General features: G+C 40.6%; 1 protein-coding gene across 1 annotated transcript in view; it reads right to left on the bottom strand.

Moving 5' to 3' along the window:
- The window catches only part of SH3BGRL2 (SH3 domain binding glutamate rich protein like 2), a 39,527-nt gene extending 31,984 nt beyond the window's left edge, over nucleotides 1–7,543 (bottom strand). The window contains exon 1 of the mRNA XM_060752954.2: nucleotides 7,154–7,543. Coding sequence (XP_060608937.2) covers nucleotides 7,154–7,198 — 45 coding nt within the window. The 5' untranslated portion in view covers nucleotides 7,199–7,543. The remainder of the gene's footprint in view (nucleotides 1–7,153) is intronic.
- Nucleotides 7,544–19,601: the final 12,058 nt, after the last annotated feature.

The following is a 19,601-nucleotide window of genomic DNA, read 5'->3' on the forward strand; positions in this document are numbered from 1 at the left end:
TAATCAATATCCCACAGCAAGAAAACATCTGTTCTTTTCTCCTTTAAAAATGCAACAAATAGGAAATGTTTTAGTGTTGCATTTCCCTCACATAAACCAACTGCCAAGAATGGGCTTACAGTTATAATGGGGGCGAATGCTTCTATTGTGAGTGCTCAATGACCATGCATTGTGCAAGTTCTGAAAAGATTTTATATTTACGCAGCAGGCTCCTCAAACGGATAATTAGTTGTTATTGGCCATTAGCACACAGCTACCGAATGCAGCGTATGCTTCCTGCCAGATCTGATCGAGAGCATCCGCTTTCACCAGCCAAATGAACTGAGCACAAAATATCATCTAGCTAAAGATCTTCCAGTAGGGATGTGTTTTTTGTTTGTCCATGAAACCAAGCTCAGGGTCAGCTTTACTAAAACAGAGATCGTTACCCTATAAGAATTTCCTCCCAAATTATCATTAGCTTGTTTACATTAGCGTGTTTACATAGATGTCTCTTTACATTTGGATTATCTTTACAGAAATACATTTCCTATCTCCTCTGAAAAGGACTCAGAAGATGTGGCAATAGAAGAGGAGAAGGGTTTTAACCATCATGTACTGGCCAAAGAAATATCTATGCCATCCCTCAAGAAGACATACTAAAAATGATTTCTGATTTTACTCCTGATAAAATCCTGGGATCCATTCACAGTCCCCAAGTTATGGACAAGATGAGTCCTGTAAGGTAAAGGTAATGATATTAACAACAACAACAACAACAACAACAACAAAAAACATGCACTGGCAGATTATGTGAAAGGCAGTCAAGAGCCAACATTGAGGGAAGTCAATAGTAGTAAACTGCTTAAAGTGTATAAGACAGAGTGAATATTGACAAATTGACAAAGAAAAAACATGGATGTGGCTCAGAAAAGGAATTTTGTGAAAGGAGACAGAGGGCCTGATTCTGGCAACCCAAGAACAAGCCATTAGAATCAATACCATCAAAGCCAGAATTGAAAAGTTGACGACAGATCCCAAATGTAGACTCTGCAGATGAAACAACAGATCACATCTTCAGCTGCTGCAAGAAGATCGCGCAGACAGACTACAAGCAGAGGCATAACACCATTGCTCAGATGATTAATTGGAACTTGTGCCACAAATACCATCTGCCTGCGACAAAGAACTTGTGGGATCACAAGCCGGAAAAAGTTACAGAAAATGAACACATCAAACTATTCTGGGACTTCTGAATTCAGACTGACAGAGTTTTGGAGCACAATACTCCTGACCTCACGATTGTGTTAAAAAAAAAAAAACAAAGTATGGATCGTCGATGTTGCAATACCAGGCAACAGCAGGATTGAAGAGAAACAACTGGAAAGCTGACACAATAAGAGGATTTAAAGATTGAACTGCAAAGACTCTGGCACAAGCCAGTCAAGGTGGTCCCAGTGGTGACAAGCACACTGGGTGCAGTGTCTAAAGACCTTGGCCTGCACTTGAACACAATCAGCTCTGACAAGATTACCATCTGCAAAAGGCCACCTTACTGGGATCTGCACGAATTATTCAGCGATACATCACACAGTCCTAGACACTTGGGAAGTGTCCGACTGTGATCCAATACAACAGTCAGCAGAGTGTCTGCTGTAGACTCATCTTGTTGTGCTTCAAATAATAATAATAATAATAATAATAATAATAATAATAATAATAACAACAACAACATTTTATTTATTTTCCGCCCTTCTCATCCCGAAGGAGACTCAGGGCGGATCACAGTACACATACATGGCAAACATTCAAAGCTGTTTTTTAGACGAGACAAATACAGACAGAACAGAAAGGAGGTATATATTGTGTTGTGTTGAACATCCAGCTTTTTGGCGCCTGTTGTTCCATCCTCTTTGATGAAGAGCCATCAGGACTTCCTCCTTCCTTTTGGTCACCGGCATTCTTTGATCTTTTTCTTTTATGGTGTCGTAAAATACCTCCCCCGCATTAGCAGTACGTAATTTCTCTAATCACAGATGTGAGCTGTTTTCGAACTGCTTAGGTAAAGAGTGAGCCGGGCTGACAGTCGGGTGCTCATGCCAACCCTGGGCTTCGAACTTGCAACCTTTTGGTTGGTAGATCTTATCATTGCCGGCCCAATTATCTCAAAGGTCCGAAGTCTTCAGTAAGGTTTTAATTACAAAAATATTGCTTATTAATATTTCTAACAAATTGTAATTTTATAAACTAGGGCTAAAAGTCTTAACTGATAGATGAGGTACGTCTGCTTAAGGTGTGCAGCCTGATCTGAAACATGTTTATTTAGGAAGTGCCGAATAGTAAAAGAGAACTCAATCCCAAGTGTATACAAATAGTTTGTGTCAAAGCAAGCATGTCACAACAGTAATTTGGATCTAATATCAATGTATTATTTTAGGCTACTTTGATTCTAGTATTTTACTGTAACAGAAAAGTGCAGTATAAACTCTTGCCTCGACGGTAGGCTGTTAGGAATTGTGGGAGTTGAAGTCCAAAACACCTGGAGGGTCGAAGCTTGCCCATGCCTGATGTAGACTCATAAAATCCAGTTCAAAGCAGATAATCTGGAATCAGATAATGGCAGTGTAGATCCAGCCTTAAAGGTACATACACTCAAAACATATGCTTTTTCCTAAATTAAAGATCTGTGCAGCTGGTTAAAAATACATTTTTTCCACTTCAGTCCATAATTTATAACCTATCCTTTCATCTTCCAGGATGTGCCATCTCAGTCTAGCCTTCTATAAAGATTTTACTTGAGGTGCATGCATCCCAAGTCTCCATATGTTGGCTCAGAAATAATTGCTTCCATTCCATTTACACCCAAGTATATTTACATAACAAGGGCTGCAGCTTCAACAGGCGGTTATTTGAGCGCATCTGACAGCCTCCTGCCCCAAAGCCATTTGAACAGATGGAGGGTCCATTAAAAAAGAAAAAAGTAAATAGAGCATTATTAATGATTATGCCTTGATTTTCAGGGACCTGTCCCTCTTTTTTCTTAGGGAAACCAACAACGCAGCCTTGCCACATTTTCTCTGAAAGCTCCAAATCATAAAGCAAGAGAGAGGTCCTGGCATTTTGGAATTAAAGGCCACATATCTCTCTCAGAGGCAGAGCAAAAGCATCAACGGCAGCACACCAGGAGCAAAAATAATATGTAATGGTGAAACCACATTCCAGCCCAACCCAAAGAAGTTCCCGTATGACGATAAGATGAAACATTCACCAGACATGGGCTCCACCTATAACCTCAGGAGAGGAAAAAAAGGCCAAAACAACCACAACAAGAGCATTTGCAAAAGGACAGAGTCCTATCCTTTTGCAATATTTCCTTTATTCTGCTTGCTTTATTTACCAATCAGTTACTCTTGTGTGCCTTCGAGTCTTAGGGCAAGCTATTGATGGTTTTCTGGGGCTGAGAAAGAGCGCGTCTGTAGAATGAATGCCATTAGAGCCGAGTTCGACTGCCGTGGCTCAATACTGTGGAGTCCTGGGATTCGTAGTTTGACAAGGTCTTCAGCCTTCTCTGCCAAAGAGTGATGGTATCTCACCAAACTACAAATCCCATAGCATTGAGTCACGGCAGTTAAAGTGGTATCAAACTGCATGACTTCTACAAACCAGATATAAATTGAGGCCCCTTCCACACAGCTGAATAAAATGCCACATTTTCTACTATTAGCTGAGATATATGGCAGTGTGGACTCAGATAAACCCATTCAAAGCAGACAAGGTAAAGGTAAAGGTTTTCCCCTGAAACTGAGTCCGGTCGTATCCATCTCTGGGGGTTGGTGCTCATCTCCATTTCTAAGCCAAAGAGCCAGCATTGTTTGTAGACACTTCCAAGGTCATGTGGCCAGCATGACTGCATGGAGTGCCGTTACCTTCCCGCTGGAGCGGTACCAATTGATCTACTCACATTTGCATGTACTCAAACTGCTAGGTTGGCAGAAGCTGGGGCTGAAAGCGGGAGCTCATGCCACTCCCCAGATTCGAACCTGCGACCTTTCGGTCAACACGTTTAGCAACTCTGAGATTTAACCCACTGCGCCACCGGGATATTTGGGCTATTCTGCCTTGATATTCTGGGTTATATGGCAGTGCGGAAGGGGACAGAGTTGTAGTCCAAGGCTCAAAAGACTACCTACAGCATGTTTCGGCTTTCAAAGGAAGCAACCTCTCAGGATTCCTTGCCCAAGAGAGACCCCAAAGGTTGCCTTTATGCTGTTGAATGAATGCAGCTTGACTCCACTTTAGACTGCCATGGCTCATTGTGAGGGGAGCTGTAGTTTGGTGACACACCAGCATTCCTTGACAGAGACTGCTCAAGGGTCCATCAGAGGCCTTACATCTCCTTCCCATACCTTTTCTAACAACTTGTTAGTAGTGGTTGGGTATAAATAAACATAATAGTAATAATAACTTGAATATACTATGTGTTTTAATGCTCTTGTGTATTTGATCTACATATTTGATGCAAAGTATCCTGTCTCCAGTCTTGAAATTATATTATTATTACTATTAATGATAATAATATATTTATTATATATTTACAGGTTGTGTATCCCTTATCAAAAATGCTGAGGACCCTTAATGTTTAGCATTTTGGAATATTTGTTTATATATAATGGTGCCTCCAGCCTTGAGAAGAGGTGGGTAAAATATTTATTATTATTATTTACAGTATTTATACCCCACCCTTCTCAACCTCGAAGAGGACTCAGAGTGGCCTTACAAAAAGGCAACAATTTGACGCCATATACACAACAAATATGGAATAAACATATACATTAAAAATGATTTTAAAATCATATAAAATTAAGACACATTATACACAGCAAATAAGATCACTACGCTGGCTTTGTACTGGATCACACATCGGACACTTCCCAAGTGTGTAAGACTGTGTGATGTATCGGCAAATAATGTGTGTAGATCCGAGTTGGGTGACCTTTTGCAGCTGACAGATAGCAATTTTGTCAGCACCGATTGTTTTTAAGTGCAGGCCAAGGTCTTTAGGCACTGCACCCAGTGTGTCAATCACCACTGGGACCATCTTTACTGGCAGTTATATCTTTAAATCTTCATATTGTGTCACCTTTTTATTACTTTACTGACACAAAAACACAGCAAACGAGATAGTCGAACAGTTCGAATGATGCGCTCAGATCCAAGTAAGGTGGCCTTTTGCAGTTGACAGATAGTTATTTTTGTTAATGTTTATTGTTTCCAAATGCCTGCTGAGATCTTTTGGCATGGCACCCAGTGTGCCGATTACCACTGGGACCACCTGTACTGGTTTATGCCACAGCCTAGCCTTTGCAGCATTATTATTATTATTATTATTATTATTATTATTATTATTATTATTTGAAACACAATAAAATGAATCCACAGCAGACAAGATCACTCTACTGGCTGTTGTATTGGATCACACATTGGACACTTCCCAGGTATCTAGGACGATGTGGTGTATTGGTGAATAATGCATGCAGATCCAGTAGGGTGGCCTTTTGCAGCTGACAAATGGTAATTTTGTCAGCACCAGTTGTATTTATGTGCAGACCATGGTCTTTAGGCACTGAACATTATTATTATTATTATTATTATTATTATTATTATTATTATTATTATTATTATTGGCAGGTTGAGTATCACTTATCCAAAATACTGGAGACCAAAAGTGTAAAAGCCCCAAGATCTCATAACACTGAACCAAGGCAGCTAAACTGGTGTCTATCTGTATTCATTCTACAGTGTGCTGATGCACCCTGGGCCTCATTTATGGAAGCTAAGCAGGCTCAGCCTTAGTTAGCCCTTGGATAGGAGACCACACCAAGGAGCACCAGGTGCTGTAGGCTATGTTTCAGAGGAAGGGACTAGTGGAGACAACTCTGAGGATTCCTTGCCTAAGAAAAACTCCAGAAAGAGAGAAGCAACCTGGAGACCTAGGGTGCATTACATGGCTCAATCCTATGGGATTTGTAGTTTGGTGAGGTACTTAGAATCATAGAGTTGGAAGAGACTTCGTGGGCCATCCAGTCCAACGCCTTACCAAGAAGCAGAAAGACTGCATTCAAAGCACCCTCAACAGATGGCCATCCAGCTTAAAAGCCTCCAAAGAAGGAGCCTCCGTCACTTGGAAAACTACAACTCCCAGGACCACATATCATGGCATTATGGGATGAGGTACTTAGAATCCTAGAATCCTAGAGTTGGAAGAGACCTCGTGGGCTATCTAGTCCAACCCTCTGCCAAGAATTAGGAAAATCATATTCAAAGCACCCCCGACAGATGGCCATCCAGCTTCTGCTTAAAAGCCTCCATAAAAAAGGAGCCTCCACCACTTGCAAAGTTACAACTCCCAGGACCTCATATCATGGAGTTATGGGATGAGGTACTTAGAATCGTAGAGTTGGAAGAGACCTCATGGGCCATCCAATCCAATACTCCGCCAAGAAGCAGGAAAATCGCATTCAAAGCACCCCTGACAGATGGCCATCCAGCTTCTACTTAAAAACCTCCAAAGAAGGAGCCTCCGCCACTTGGGAAACTACAACTCCCAGGACGTTATGGGATCTGGGGAGCCTTACAAAGCTTTCCCTGCTAAAAGAGCACCCCCGACAGATGGCCATCCAGCTTCTGCTTAAAAGCCTCCAGAGAAGGAGCCTCCGCCACTTGCAAACTACAACTCCCAGGACTCCATAGCATGGCGTTATGGGATGAAGTACTTAGAATCATAGATTTGGAAAAGACCTCGTGGGCCATCTAGTCCAACCCTCTGCCAAGAAGTAGGAAAATTACATTCAAAGCACCCGTGACCTGCTTAAAAGCCTCCAAAGAAGGAGCCTCCACCACTTGCAAAACTACAACTCCCAGGACGTTATGGGATCTGGGGAGCCTTACACAGCCTTCCCTGCTAAAAGAGCACCCCCGACAGATGGCCATCCAGCTTCTGCTTAAAAGCCTCCAAAGAAGGAGCCTCCGCCACTTGCAAAACTACAACTCCCAGGACGTTGTGGGATCTGGGGAGCCTTACACAGCCTTCCCTGCTGAAAGAGCACCAACCTACCCCTCCCAGGGCCAAAACTGCATGGATTCAGCAGTGTAGAGATGCACTGGCTCCACTCACCGCCACGGATCCCGAGGAGGAAGCGATGAAGACCCGAATGACCATCTTCTTTCTTTCTTTCTTTCTTTCCTTCCTTTTCTTTCCTTCCTCCTGTTTCCTTGCCTGCCTGCCTGCCTTCCTACTACATCCGCCTGGCACCAGCTCCTCCTGCGGCTTTAAAGGTAAAGGTGAGTGGCGCTGGGCAGCCAAGGAGGCTCCTTCCCAAAGGCAGAGCCAATCAGCAGGAACAGCAGCAGTAGCAGCTCAGCTCCCTCCTTGCCCTCCTTGCCTGCCTGCCTGCCTTGCTCCCTTTCCCTCCTCCAGCAAAAGGATGGACCCCTCCGATAAGGAAGCCTCCTTTGCTCCAGGGAGCAAGAGATAAAAAAGCCAGCGAGGGTGGGGATTAAGGGCCGCAAGGAGGAGCCTGGGAAATGTAGTCCCAGCCAGCACGGGCACAGCAAAGGAAGAGACTCAGCCCCGAAACAAACCAACACACATGCAAGGAGGAGGTCCAGGTCAGCACAGGAGAAGCCAAACACACCTCTCTCAACAATAGCACCTTAAAGCCAGGCCTGAAACGATCACCTAATTCAACATCAAAGTTTTCTTGTTATGCTCAATTTCCCCCCCATCTTTTCCAACTCATTTCTGTCATTTAGTTTCTTTGAGTCTCCTTGTAGTGAAAGAAAAAAAATATAAAATCAGGACAGTAAATACCAAAAAGCAGGGGAATTCCAGGCAAGAATCAATCAGGGCCAGCTAACACCTCCCAACAAATTATCCCTCCAGGCAGCAACCAGCCAGGCTTTGAAGCTGAAAGGCCATTAAATGCTAATCAAGGTGGTCAGTTGCAACATTCACACTTTCTTCAAGCAGATGAGAGTTCATTATGTTGTCGAAGGCTTTCATGGCCGGAATAACTGGGTTGCTGTACATTTTTCGGGCTGTATGGCCATGTTCCAGAAGCATCTTCTCCTGACTTTTCAGCCACATCTATGGCCAGCATCCTCAGGGGTTGTGAGACCTGTTGGAAACTAGGCGAGTGAGATTTCTCTTATGTCTTTAGTCTACATATTCGATGCAAAGTACCCCATCTCCAGTCTTGAAATTATTATTGTTATTATTAATGATAATAATATATTTACAGGTTGCATATCCCTTATCTGAAATTCCGAAAACCCATAATGTTTAGCATTTTGGAATATTTGTCTATATCTAATAGCATCTCCAGCCTTCAGAAGAGGTGGGTAAATAATAATAATAATTATTATTATTATTATTATTATTATTATTATTATTAGGTTGCTGTGTCTGGGCTGTATGGCCATGTTCCAGAAGCATTCTCTCCAGACATTTTGCCTGCATCTATGGCAGGCATCCTCAGAGGTTGTGAGGTCTGTTGGAAACTAGGAAATGTGGAATGTCCAGGGGGGGAGAAAGAACTCTTGTCTGTTGGAGGTAGGTGTGAATGTTGCAATGGGCCACCTTGATTAGCATTTAATGACCTTGCAGCTTCAAAGCTTGGCTGCTTCCTGCCTGGAGGATCTTTTGTTGGAAGGTGTTAGCTAGCCATGATTGTTTCTTGTCTGGAATTCCCCTGTTTTCTGAGTGTTGTTCTTTATTTACTGTCATTATTATTATTATTATTATTATTATTATTATTATTTAGCAGGTTGAATATCCCATATCAAAAATGCTGGAGACCAGAAGTGTTTATTATTTTGGAATATTTTGCCCATACACAATGGAGCTTCCAGCCTTGAGGAGAGGTAAATAAATTGTTGTTGTTGTTGTTGTTGCAGGTTGAGTATCCATTGCCAGAAATGCTGACAATCAAAAGTGTTTGGGATTTTGTAATATTTGCCTATACATACTGTAATGGATAGACTGAAGATCGGACCCGAGTAAAAATAAGAGATTCATTAAACATTAGGGATGCATCTACACTGCAGAATAAACACAGTTTGACCCCACTTCGCCATGGTTTAAGGCTATTGAATCATGGGAATTGTAGTTTTTACAAGCTTTTTAACCTCCTCTGCCAGAGTGCAACAAACTCCCATGATTCCTTCGCTGTGAACCATGGCAGTAGAAGTGGTGTCAAACTGCAATAATTATCCAGTGGAGATGCCCTTATAGACATAACTTGAAGGTAACTTGATTCACAATATTTTAAATTGGTGGCTTTCTCTCCCAATCTGAATGGTTTATTGTATAGTGTCCGGATCTGGCACCATGCTGTGCCGACAAAGGTGCCTCCCTGGTGTAAATGGATTATAGGATTGTTCTTTTAGTGTGTTTAGAACTGAAGCCTTACATGTAAATACATTCCACAGGGACCAAATTGGTTTAGAGTTTGAAACAAGAGTTCAGTGGGAGTTCATTTGCTTGCCTGTGGGTTTTTTTAAAAAATAAGCCCTTAACTTTGCTGTATAACAACAAAACAACAACAACAACACCTTATTTATATTCCGCTCTTTCCCCCAAGGGGACTCAGAGTGGATTACAGCATATAAACACATACAGGCAAACATTCAATGCCTTGTTACAGTGAGATACAATGAAACACAAATATACAGACAAAGTCAAAGGCTTCTCCTTTTATTTCTGGCTCTGGAGGCAGTGCTCTTTTCCATTTCCAAGCCAAGGAGCCTGCGTTGTCCATAGACACCTCCTGGTCGTGTGGCCGGCATAATTGCATGGAGTATCCTTTTGCCTTTTAATAGGGTTGGCTTTAAAAAGTTTTCTCGTTTGTGCACAAATGAAAAGTCGTAGTTTGGTGAGGCACCAGCACTCTTTGGCAGAGAAGGCTAAAGGCCTTGTAAAAGGACAGATCCCATGAGTCCATAGCATTGAGTTCAAGTGGTGTCAAACTGCATTAATTCTACAGCATAGGTGCACTTTCAGTTAAAGAAGCCTGAGTTTGCAAGACCTTACTAGGTCAGTTAATAACAAGGTGTACCCACCACTAAGGGGTACATCTATACTGAAGAATTAATGCAGTTTGATACCACTTTAACTGTCATGGCTCAGTGCTATTGGCGTTGCAGTTTTACAAGCTCTTTCGCCTTCTTTGCCAAAGAGTGTTTGAGCCCGATCGAACTACAACTCCCACGTTTCTACATAACTGAGCAACTGCATGGTTTCAAACTGCATTAATTCTACAGTGTAATGCACCCCTAGATACCTTTGCTATTAATGGACCTTTTATGGTCTTGCAAACTCAAGGAACTATCCAAAGGTCTGAAACTACAGTATAGGGATTCACTCCTATGAATTTTGGACGAATGCACATTTTCACCTCCCCACTGATGTGGAAGCTTCCAGCTACTTCTGGTTATCAGCCAAAGTAAACACCACCATGAATCACCAAAAAGGCTTGGAAAAGTGAGTCTCTCTTTCAACCGCCCACGATATAATGTTGATAAAGATCAAAAGACATAGTCCACTCTGCCTTATTATGACTGTCACTGCTGAAGGTATCACAAGTAGATGTGTAGGAGGGAACTATTAGACTGCTTGCAGGCTTCATGCAGTATTTGAGACCAAAGGAAAGGCTGTTTTGGAGTAATCATGTAATTTTCCAGCCCTCTGCTCACTGGGTATACTGGGCACAGTCACACAGTGAATCAGATTGTTTTTTTCCAGATCTACAAAGTAACACAGAAAGCCTGATAATGAGCCAATATAACTATAATTATACAACAGACTTTAAATTGGGAGAATTGAATCATTTACCCACTTTTGTCACCAGGAAGATTTTGCACAATCTCTTTCTAAGTCCCATGCTTGGTTGATTATAAAGAACACAATTAACAATTTCAAACACAATAAATGATCATGTCCAGGTGCATTTTTTCAAAATGTTTGTGGATGATTTGATTACACAGTTACATAAATCAATTAATGATATATTACTGGGAGGGAAAATACCAAATTCCAGGGATAGAGCAAAAATAGGACTTTGCTAAAACACACAATCTGTAACTGCTTATAGAGTAATAATATTAGTTAATCAGGACCAAAATAAATATTTGCATCAATTAGTCCTTAAAGATTAAATAAATTCATAATGGCATATATCAACCCAGACCAAAGTGGCTTTGTGCCAGGTAGGACAATAGCTGGCCCCAGAAGAAGAGCTTAAAATATAATCCAAGCAAGTCAATCCCATTTCAAAAAACCCAATCACTATAATAGTATTGGATGCGCTGAAAGATTTGGCCACCTTGTGAATGTTTACTTTTCAAAATGAATATGGGAGGCAGGTTCATTTCAATAATAAATAAATAATATGAAAATAAAAATGCTGTAAAGGTAAAGGTTTCCCCTTGACATTAAGTGTAGTTGTGTTCGACTCTGGGGGTGGTGCTCATCTCAATTTCTAAGCCAAAGAGCCGACATTGTCTGTAAACACCTCCAAAGTCATGTGGCCGACATGACTGCATGGAGTGCTGTTACCTTTCCACAAAAATGGTACCTATTGAACTACTCATATTTGCATGAATTCAAACTGCTAGGTTGGCAGAAGCTAACCCCCTCCCTGGATTCGAACAACCAACCTTTCAGTGAGCAAGTTCAGCAGCTCAGCGGTTTAACCTGCTGTGCCACCGGGAGCTCCAGAAATGCTGTAGTATGTCGAAATTCAATAGATTCTCAATCATTCCCTTTACTTAGATGAACTTGGCAAGCTGTCTCACTTTCCCCCCATTTTATTTGCATTAACAATAGAACGATTAGTAGTATTAATAATTTTTAAAACTGCATAAATACAAGGTATAAAACGAATCTGAAATCCTGTTGATATTATTCAATCAGATTTTGCATTACCGTATATCCTTTGGCTCTTTTTGCTACATTTCTTCTCTCAATTAATGGCACTCTATTTCTTCTTAGGTTTTAATTTCCTAAGTAAACACTGTGCACTTATCAGATTCAAAATGTTTCATTTTTGCCCATTTTGTCCTTCCACACAGCCATATAACCCAGAATATGAAGGCAAAAAATCCCACAATATCTGCTTTGAACTGGGTTATCTGAGTCCACACTGCTATATATTCCAGTTCAAAGTGGAAAATGTGGGATTTTATTCAGCTGTGTGAAAGGGGCCTCACTCTCATACTGCAGTGTTTATGTTCCATTTCTTCCTTTATGATGCTTCATATCCCCTGATTAATAATGTTCCTGTTCCATGTTCCAGTTCAATTTCTATATTCGCAACAAGCTTGTTTATTATTTACAGAAGCTTTTGATGAGACAATCACCAATGTATCAGATATGACAGGAACACGGAGAAACTTCTGATGATGTAACTGTAGATCAAAGATGGTCCAATCACAGATGATAAAGGATGCAGCTATTTCTAGTAATGCATGTTAGGTTCCCATACCAATAAGTAGTACAAAAATGTATACATTGAATGGTGAGTCACACGACAAAGACTGAACACAATTTGATAGATGGATTATTAACAATGAGCACAGAGACATAGAAACAGAGTCGAAAGGAGCCACATGAGCCATCTCCTGTTCAGTGCAAGATATGGAGCTAAATCATCTCCGCATGTAAGTTTCCAGCCTCCTTCTGAAGGTGTCCAGTGAAGGAGACCCCATTACTTCTCTAGGCAATTAGTTCTGTTGCCAAACCATTCTTATATATATCTAAAATTCAGTCAAAACATCCCCTCTTGTATCTTAAAACCATTAGACATGGTCCTATGTCTGGGACAACAGAGAATAAGTCCGTAGCCTCTTCTCTCTTGAGACATTCAAAATATGCAGCTTATGGCACCCTTCAATCTTCGTGTCACCAAGCTGATCCCTTCAACCTTTTCTCACACATTTTGATTATATGAGTCTGTGATTTTGTTCTCCATAACTCTTATTGTATCATACAATTTTTTGCATTATGTAGAAAATTCAAACGATAACACCACCACACATTTCCATAGTTTTATAGAACTATGGCCCCTTCCACACAGCTGTATAAAATCCACATTGAACTGGATTATATGGCAGTGTGGTCTCAGATAATCCAGTTCAAAGCAGATATTGTGAATTGTCTGCCTTGATATTCTGGGTTATATGGCTGTGTGGAAAGGCCTCTATGTGAACCTGGAGCCCACCAGGTACAAAACATTGGCACAGGTCAACAGACTTAAACAAATTAAAGGAAAGAGTGACTCTTTGTCCATACTCACTTCCTGTAGTTGATACTTAATGCATAGCGCTTAGTGCATTGGCATGGCCTACCCACTGTAACAGCACTCTTGCAGCTTCACCAGAACCTACTCCCGGTGATATCAGACATGGATCATCCTTAGTCCTCAGGGTTTGGCCTTCTAAACCTTTAGCCTCAGGGAGAGTCCTGACCAGGTAACTAAATTCCTAATCCATATTCAGACTGTCAAACTGGCTGACATCATTAATGCACAAAGTACATTTCCTCAACATCCCTACTATAAAATCTTATGCATGTCTTCTCAGAAGGACTCTGGGTTCAAGAGTACTTGATTCCATGGAAACAACATATAGGAGTGCAGATATAATCTATGTAATCACATAAAGGAGGAAAATAAAGAGCTTTAATGAAAGAAAAGGTCTCTATAGCTTGTACAAAGTGATGGCATGCACAGCAGTTAGGTCAACTCCTGCCAACTCATAGCCATTGCCTGCTTCAGTGCTGAAGCTCCACTTAGAGGCTTCAGAGATAATTGCAGGGTGCTTAATGAGAATTCTGATCCTTTGAACTAGAAATTAAAGCTATCTTTATATTGTCATAAGACAAGGAAGAAAAGAAGGAAATTGTTATTTGGAGAAGCCACATATACTAAGAGAGGCAAGAAAGGAGCTCTGTACAAATCTATATTTGTCTATCTCTGGTGGATTTCTACCACCAAGCCACTTCCAAGAGTGTCTTGGACTCCAACTCTCATTATCCACATCATCTCAGTTTTGATGGGAGGCTAAGTCCTACACATTTGGGGGGGGGGGGGTGTTCTGGTGTTGTGCCTGCTAATCTAGTGTTCCCAATGTCTCCATTGAGATTTGGGGGTTCATTTATTATTTCTATTTATTTTTGTATAGATTTATTGGTGATGGTTTTGTTGTCAGTTTATTTGTGAAGCCTTGAAGGTGTTTATTATTTCATGCAAAAGAGGCATAACATTTAAATATAACTAAATAAGCATGCAGATAGTGTCAGTTCCTGCGAGGAATAACATCCTGCCCATGTTTTTCAACTGGTTCACACAATGATTTTGGGGAGGAAAACTAATTTTTGAGGAAGGAATTGGCAAAACCTTTGCCCAAGAACCCCTATGAAATCCATGTGGCTTACCATAAACTGACAGATGACCTTAGGGTACATTCACACACAATTTCAAACCAGATTGGTTTGAGGGAGGGTCATTATTGGTTTGGCATACTGCAGTGTGACATGTATGCCCCAAATGAATGACTAACATCCTTGTTGCATACTGTATGCAAAGTCTGGGTGAAACAACGCAAACAAGACAGATGTTGTCGAATTACAAATGCATTTGGACTCTTTTTTTAAAAAAAGCATGCATATAATTGCGCAGTGACTTAATGAATTCTTGCTGCACTCCTTATTTCAAAAGATAAGAACTACTAAGAGCAATTTTTCAGGTTAAGTTTCCCTTGGGAAAGAGAGCTCTGTAAACGGAAAACATCTCTGTATCTGTAATATTAGGTTTATTTATTTAAACACATAATAAAAAGGACAAGGAAATGGGTTGATAACTCCTTGGACGCACACCAATCTTCTTTAGTCTCTCACCCCAAGGAATAAAATAACGTATGCAAAAAAAAGACCCACATTATTTCCATTTCCCTTTTGTAGATTAAACCAGGGCTGGGGGCCTGTGGCTGGAATCCACAGATCTTGGACTACAATTGCCATTGCAGCAATGGGTTAAATCCTTGTGCAGGCAGAACTGTTGACCGATAGGTCAGCGATGTGAATCCGGGGAGAGTGAGGTGAGCTCCCTCTGTCAGCTCCAGTTCCCCATGTGGAGACATGGTATAAGTTCTCACAAGAATGGTAAAACATCAAACATCTGGGTGTCCCCTGGACAATGTCAATTCTCTCACACCAGACAGCCAATTCTCTCAACCAGAAGCAACTTGCAGTTTCTTAAGTTGCTCCTAACACCAAAAAAAGCCTGACCAATGGTGAGGGATGATAGGGATTTAGAGGATCCACAGGCATTTTTCCAGGGTGAGGAGCAAAGCTTCACCATAAATTCCAAGCAACATGTATGGACCTCTCTGCATCACCACAACATACAGCCAATTCTCTCAAAACTTGCAGTTTTTCAAGTCGCTCCTGACACACACACACACACACAAAACCCTGTGAAATTTCCTCATAAATGTGTGCACACACATAAAGTTTAATAAAATTCTTTTCATTGACATTAAGAAGACTACGAACAGTGGCAGGATAATCTGCTCAGAACCTCGAATCTGATAATATTAATAGAGATCACAGAGCCACCATGAACTTTAGCCAAAAAAATGTATAGATAGAACAGCTAACATAACTTAAATAGGAACTCCAATTAATTAAGATAGCACTTAAAAATAGAAAGGGGTATTTTCTGCCATCACTTATCATGTTATTGTTGTTCATTCGTTCAGTCGTTTCCGACTCTTTGTGACTTCATGGACCAATCCTCAATATTCCAAAATGATCTTCTTTATCTTGAAAGCACCAGCAAGTCCTCAACCAAGAATACTAATGTGATCTTGGGGCAAGGCAAAGGAAAGGCAATGCTTAGGTTTCACCGGGATTGAGGATTTCTGCAACAATCAAGATTTTTCTTTTTGACTGTTCACATGGTTCTCAGACACTTCTAACTTCAGCTAAACTCTCAAATTTCTGTTGTTGCTTAATAGGGCAGTACAGACAGTCCCCAAATTACAAACATCTGACTTACAAATTTTTCATAGCTAGGAATGGGGGTGAGACAACAGGAAATGAGAGAAATCTACCCCTCAGAAGGGAAATTAACTCCAGAAAGAATTACCATGGGAAAAGGAGCCTTAACTGAAGCTTTATCACCAATCCTTTTTTCCACAAAAAGCCAAATTTATCAAAATTCAACTATCACAGGGACAGAAAGTGAAGTGAAATCTTTTGAAGAGTGGCAGAGAAATCAAAGCAAACAACACAGGGCTGTTAACTCTTCCCTATGCCACGCAAAGCATGTGTGGCTGGACACATAAACAGGTGCACGTAAAAATGCACCTGTTCTGACTTCCACACAAATTAAGAACAAAGAACAAACCTACAGAACCTATTTTGTTCATAACTGGGGACTACCTGTAATCATTTTCTACCCGAGAAGATCAAAATAACAGGTAGACCCTATATAAATCATTGCTATGACATCACATCATCCATTGGCTGAAATTAAGTGGCAGGACTCTCCATAGAATGATCTCATGGTACTTCCACAAAGGACTAAAATCCGCACAAAAGCGGACTTAAAAAACCTGCTTCGGCATGGGTTTCAGTCATCACTCCACAACAAAAACCCACTCTTTTAAAATCAGGATGGTATGAAGCCATCCGAACCCTCCCCCCCCCCCCCCCATTTCCCCCTAAAAGTTAATTAAAAGGTACCTGGCCACACATCCTGAGGAGATGGGAGCGGTGATGAAGAAAATCTCTCCTCAGAACCTCTTCCATTGTGCATCATTGTGCATCATTTCCTCATTCCGGGACAAAGTGAAAAGGTAAGTTATGGTGGCCAGGTACCTTTTAATTAACTTTTCGGGAGGAGGAAGGCACCATCCTGCACCTTTAGGCTCCTGGGACTATCCAGAAGTTCTTTACAGGACCAATACTTCATTAAACTCAGGCCTTTTAGGAAGACCCAGATCTAACGTGGTATCTAATTAATTTTGAACAAGCCAAGGAAACCGAATGAATTCTGAATTAATCCATTTTTACTGGAGGCGTCATTTCAGGTAAAACCCAAGACAAGTCCCATTTTTGGACCTGTTTGGATGGGCCTTCAGATATTACTCCAAACCTCTTGCTACCTAGCTGGATGTTATATATGTATACACCTAAATGAATAAATAAATGTTAAGATTTCGCTATGGGATCCATGATGGGAGTACAGTCAGCCCTTCACATGCACAAGATTAGGGACACAGAGATCCGTGAAAGTGAAAAACTGTAAATAAAGAAACTGCTATTTTTTTTATCGGAGAGACCACTTCTCTAGGAATTTCCAGACCATGAATATATTAGAGAACTGGCTTAAAGTGTTCCATCGATGGCATGTGACACCTATCCATCTTTCCAAATTTAATGAAAAGCATGATAGCTTATGTTGGAAATGTAGGAAAGAAGCGGGAACTTATTATCATTTATTTTGCAGTTGCAAGGAGATCCAAAAATTCTGGACTCTGATCCATAAACATACACAAAATATAATCAAAACAAAATTCGACATGAAGCCTGAATACTATTTGTTGAACATAACAGATCTTGACTTAAAGAAAAATGATGAAAAAATCTTTTTTTTTATATGTCAGCTGCCGCAAGAGTATTAATTGCTCAAAAATGGAAAACGAAAGAAATCCCCTCCAGTGAGGATTGGATTAAGAAAATAGTAGAATACATGGACCTGGATAGGCTTTCTTATTTACTAAGGGAACAGAGTTGTGAAAAACCCGTAAACTGGAACCAACTTAAAGAGTATCTAAGAGAGAAAATCAAACTAAACATTTAACATTCGCCACCAAGAACTAACATCAATTACGGGGCGAATGAGACCATAAGAAGACATAAGCAACTTAATGCATGTACCTCTGTTGACCGAACTGGAAGCCCGAGATTTTATTGTATTATTTTATTTTTATTTTTTTCTTTTCTCCCCTATGACTTTCATATGGATCTTGGGTGGTTGATTTTGCTTTGTTTTGGCTGATCCACTCCCCCTCTTCCTCCTCACTATCCTACCCTACCCTACCTTTTATTTCCTACTTTCCTATCATGTTGATTGTTACCCCTCTTTCACCATTGAAGGAAAACTCAATAAAAATTATTTATTTTTTAAAAAAAAGAATTTCCAGACCTTCCAGCACAGCTCTATAGTTATCTTCCACTGAAAGCTTCCATTGAAAGACCTGGAGATTCCTGGAGAGATGTTCTCTTTAACAGTCTCTAGGTCCTTCAGCATGACTGAGGAAGTTGGCTATTGCCATTGTCCTCATAGTCACTTTGGAGGACCTAGGGATACAATGAGTTTTAGTCAAATCCATGAACAATTAAATCAAATCCATGCAAAAGTCAAATTCACAAATGCAGAGGGATAGCTATAGTAGTTCTTGAACATCAGAGGGCCACAGGTTTCTCATCTGTGGTTTAAACTCTTTGGAAAAATAAAAATGCCTTGACCTTTAACTTGAAATTTGCCAGACAGTATAAATCCTGATACTTTGATATGTTCAAGAGTGCAGCTCAGTTGAAAGGATCTGCAGCTACTTTTCCTTGCCAGAAAAGTACAAAGGGAAAGGTGCAGTAATGATGAGAGCAGTTCTACTGCTGCTGCTGTCAAAAAGATATTTTAGAAAATACTTTCAGGGAGCTGCAAATAGCTGTACTCTGAAAGCTGACATCTTAGGCGGCACAGGCATAAGAGTAATAAGAATAGTTTAAGATGCCCTACTTTATCAAGCATGTTGCTGAATCTGAACAGATAACTCAAGAATACTAGAGAATGAGAAGAGATGAATGGTCATTTTGGACAGGTCTGAGGGAGAAGGCAGTTCTTAACTTTCCATTTATAATGCAAGGTGGCCTGCACTTTCTGTCATTCCTTGGCACAATGACCATGTTGGCTGGTCCTGAATGGAAACCTTTCCCAAGTTCTGACCATAGCACGTTCTCACTTTTTCCTATGGATGTCATTGTTGCCCAAACGAAGATGACATAGGATGGTTGTTTTTGTCTACTTAATTCCCATCATTGCTCTTGTAGACCTGAGTAAGCAAGAAAACGCTATCAGGGTCTGGATCTTTGGTGGTTAGAAGTGTGCTCTGCAACTACACAGAACATGGAATATTGGTTTTCCTTGTTCCCTGAAGTGACTAACTGAGAATTTGCACTTAGAAATTTGGAGAAAAAGAGAGAAGACATTAAAGGTCAGTAGTTTTGGCTGCAGAAGGAGACAACTCACCATGTGACCCTTCCTGTTCTCTTTCCATTGCTTGAGAGTGAACATTCACATACAGTAATGGGCAAAAAAGAAGTAATCAGTTCCATATATAAGTCTCTGTATTATCCAACGCAGTCTGCCTCCCACCCAGATCAACAGCTGTTTCAATACATTGCAATGTTTTGGTACTACATTTGTAAGTACAGTAATTACTACATAATGTTACCATGTATTGAACTGTTTTTCTATCGATTTATTGTAAAACATGAT

Source organism: Anolis sagrei, chromosome 1 (genome assembly GCF_037176765.1).
Source record: "Anolis sagrei isolate rAnoSag1 chromosome 1, rAnoSag1.mat, whole genome shotgun sequence".
In the NCBI taxonomy this organism is placed as follows: Eukaryota; Metazoa; Chordata; class Lepidosauria; order Squamata; family Dactyloidae; genus Anolis; species Anolis sagrei.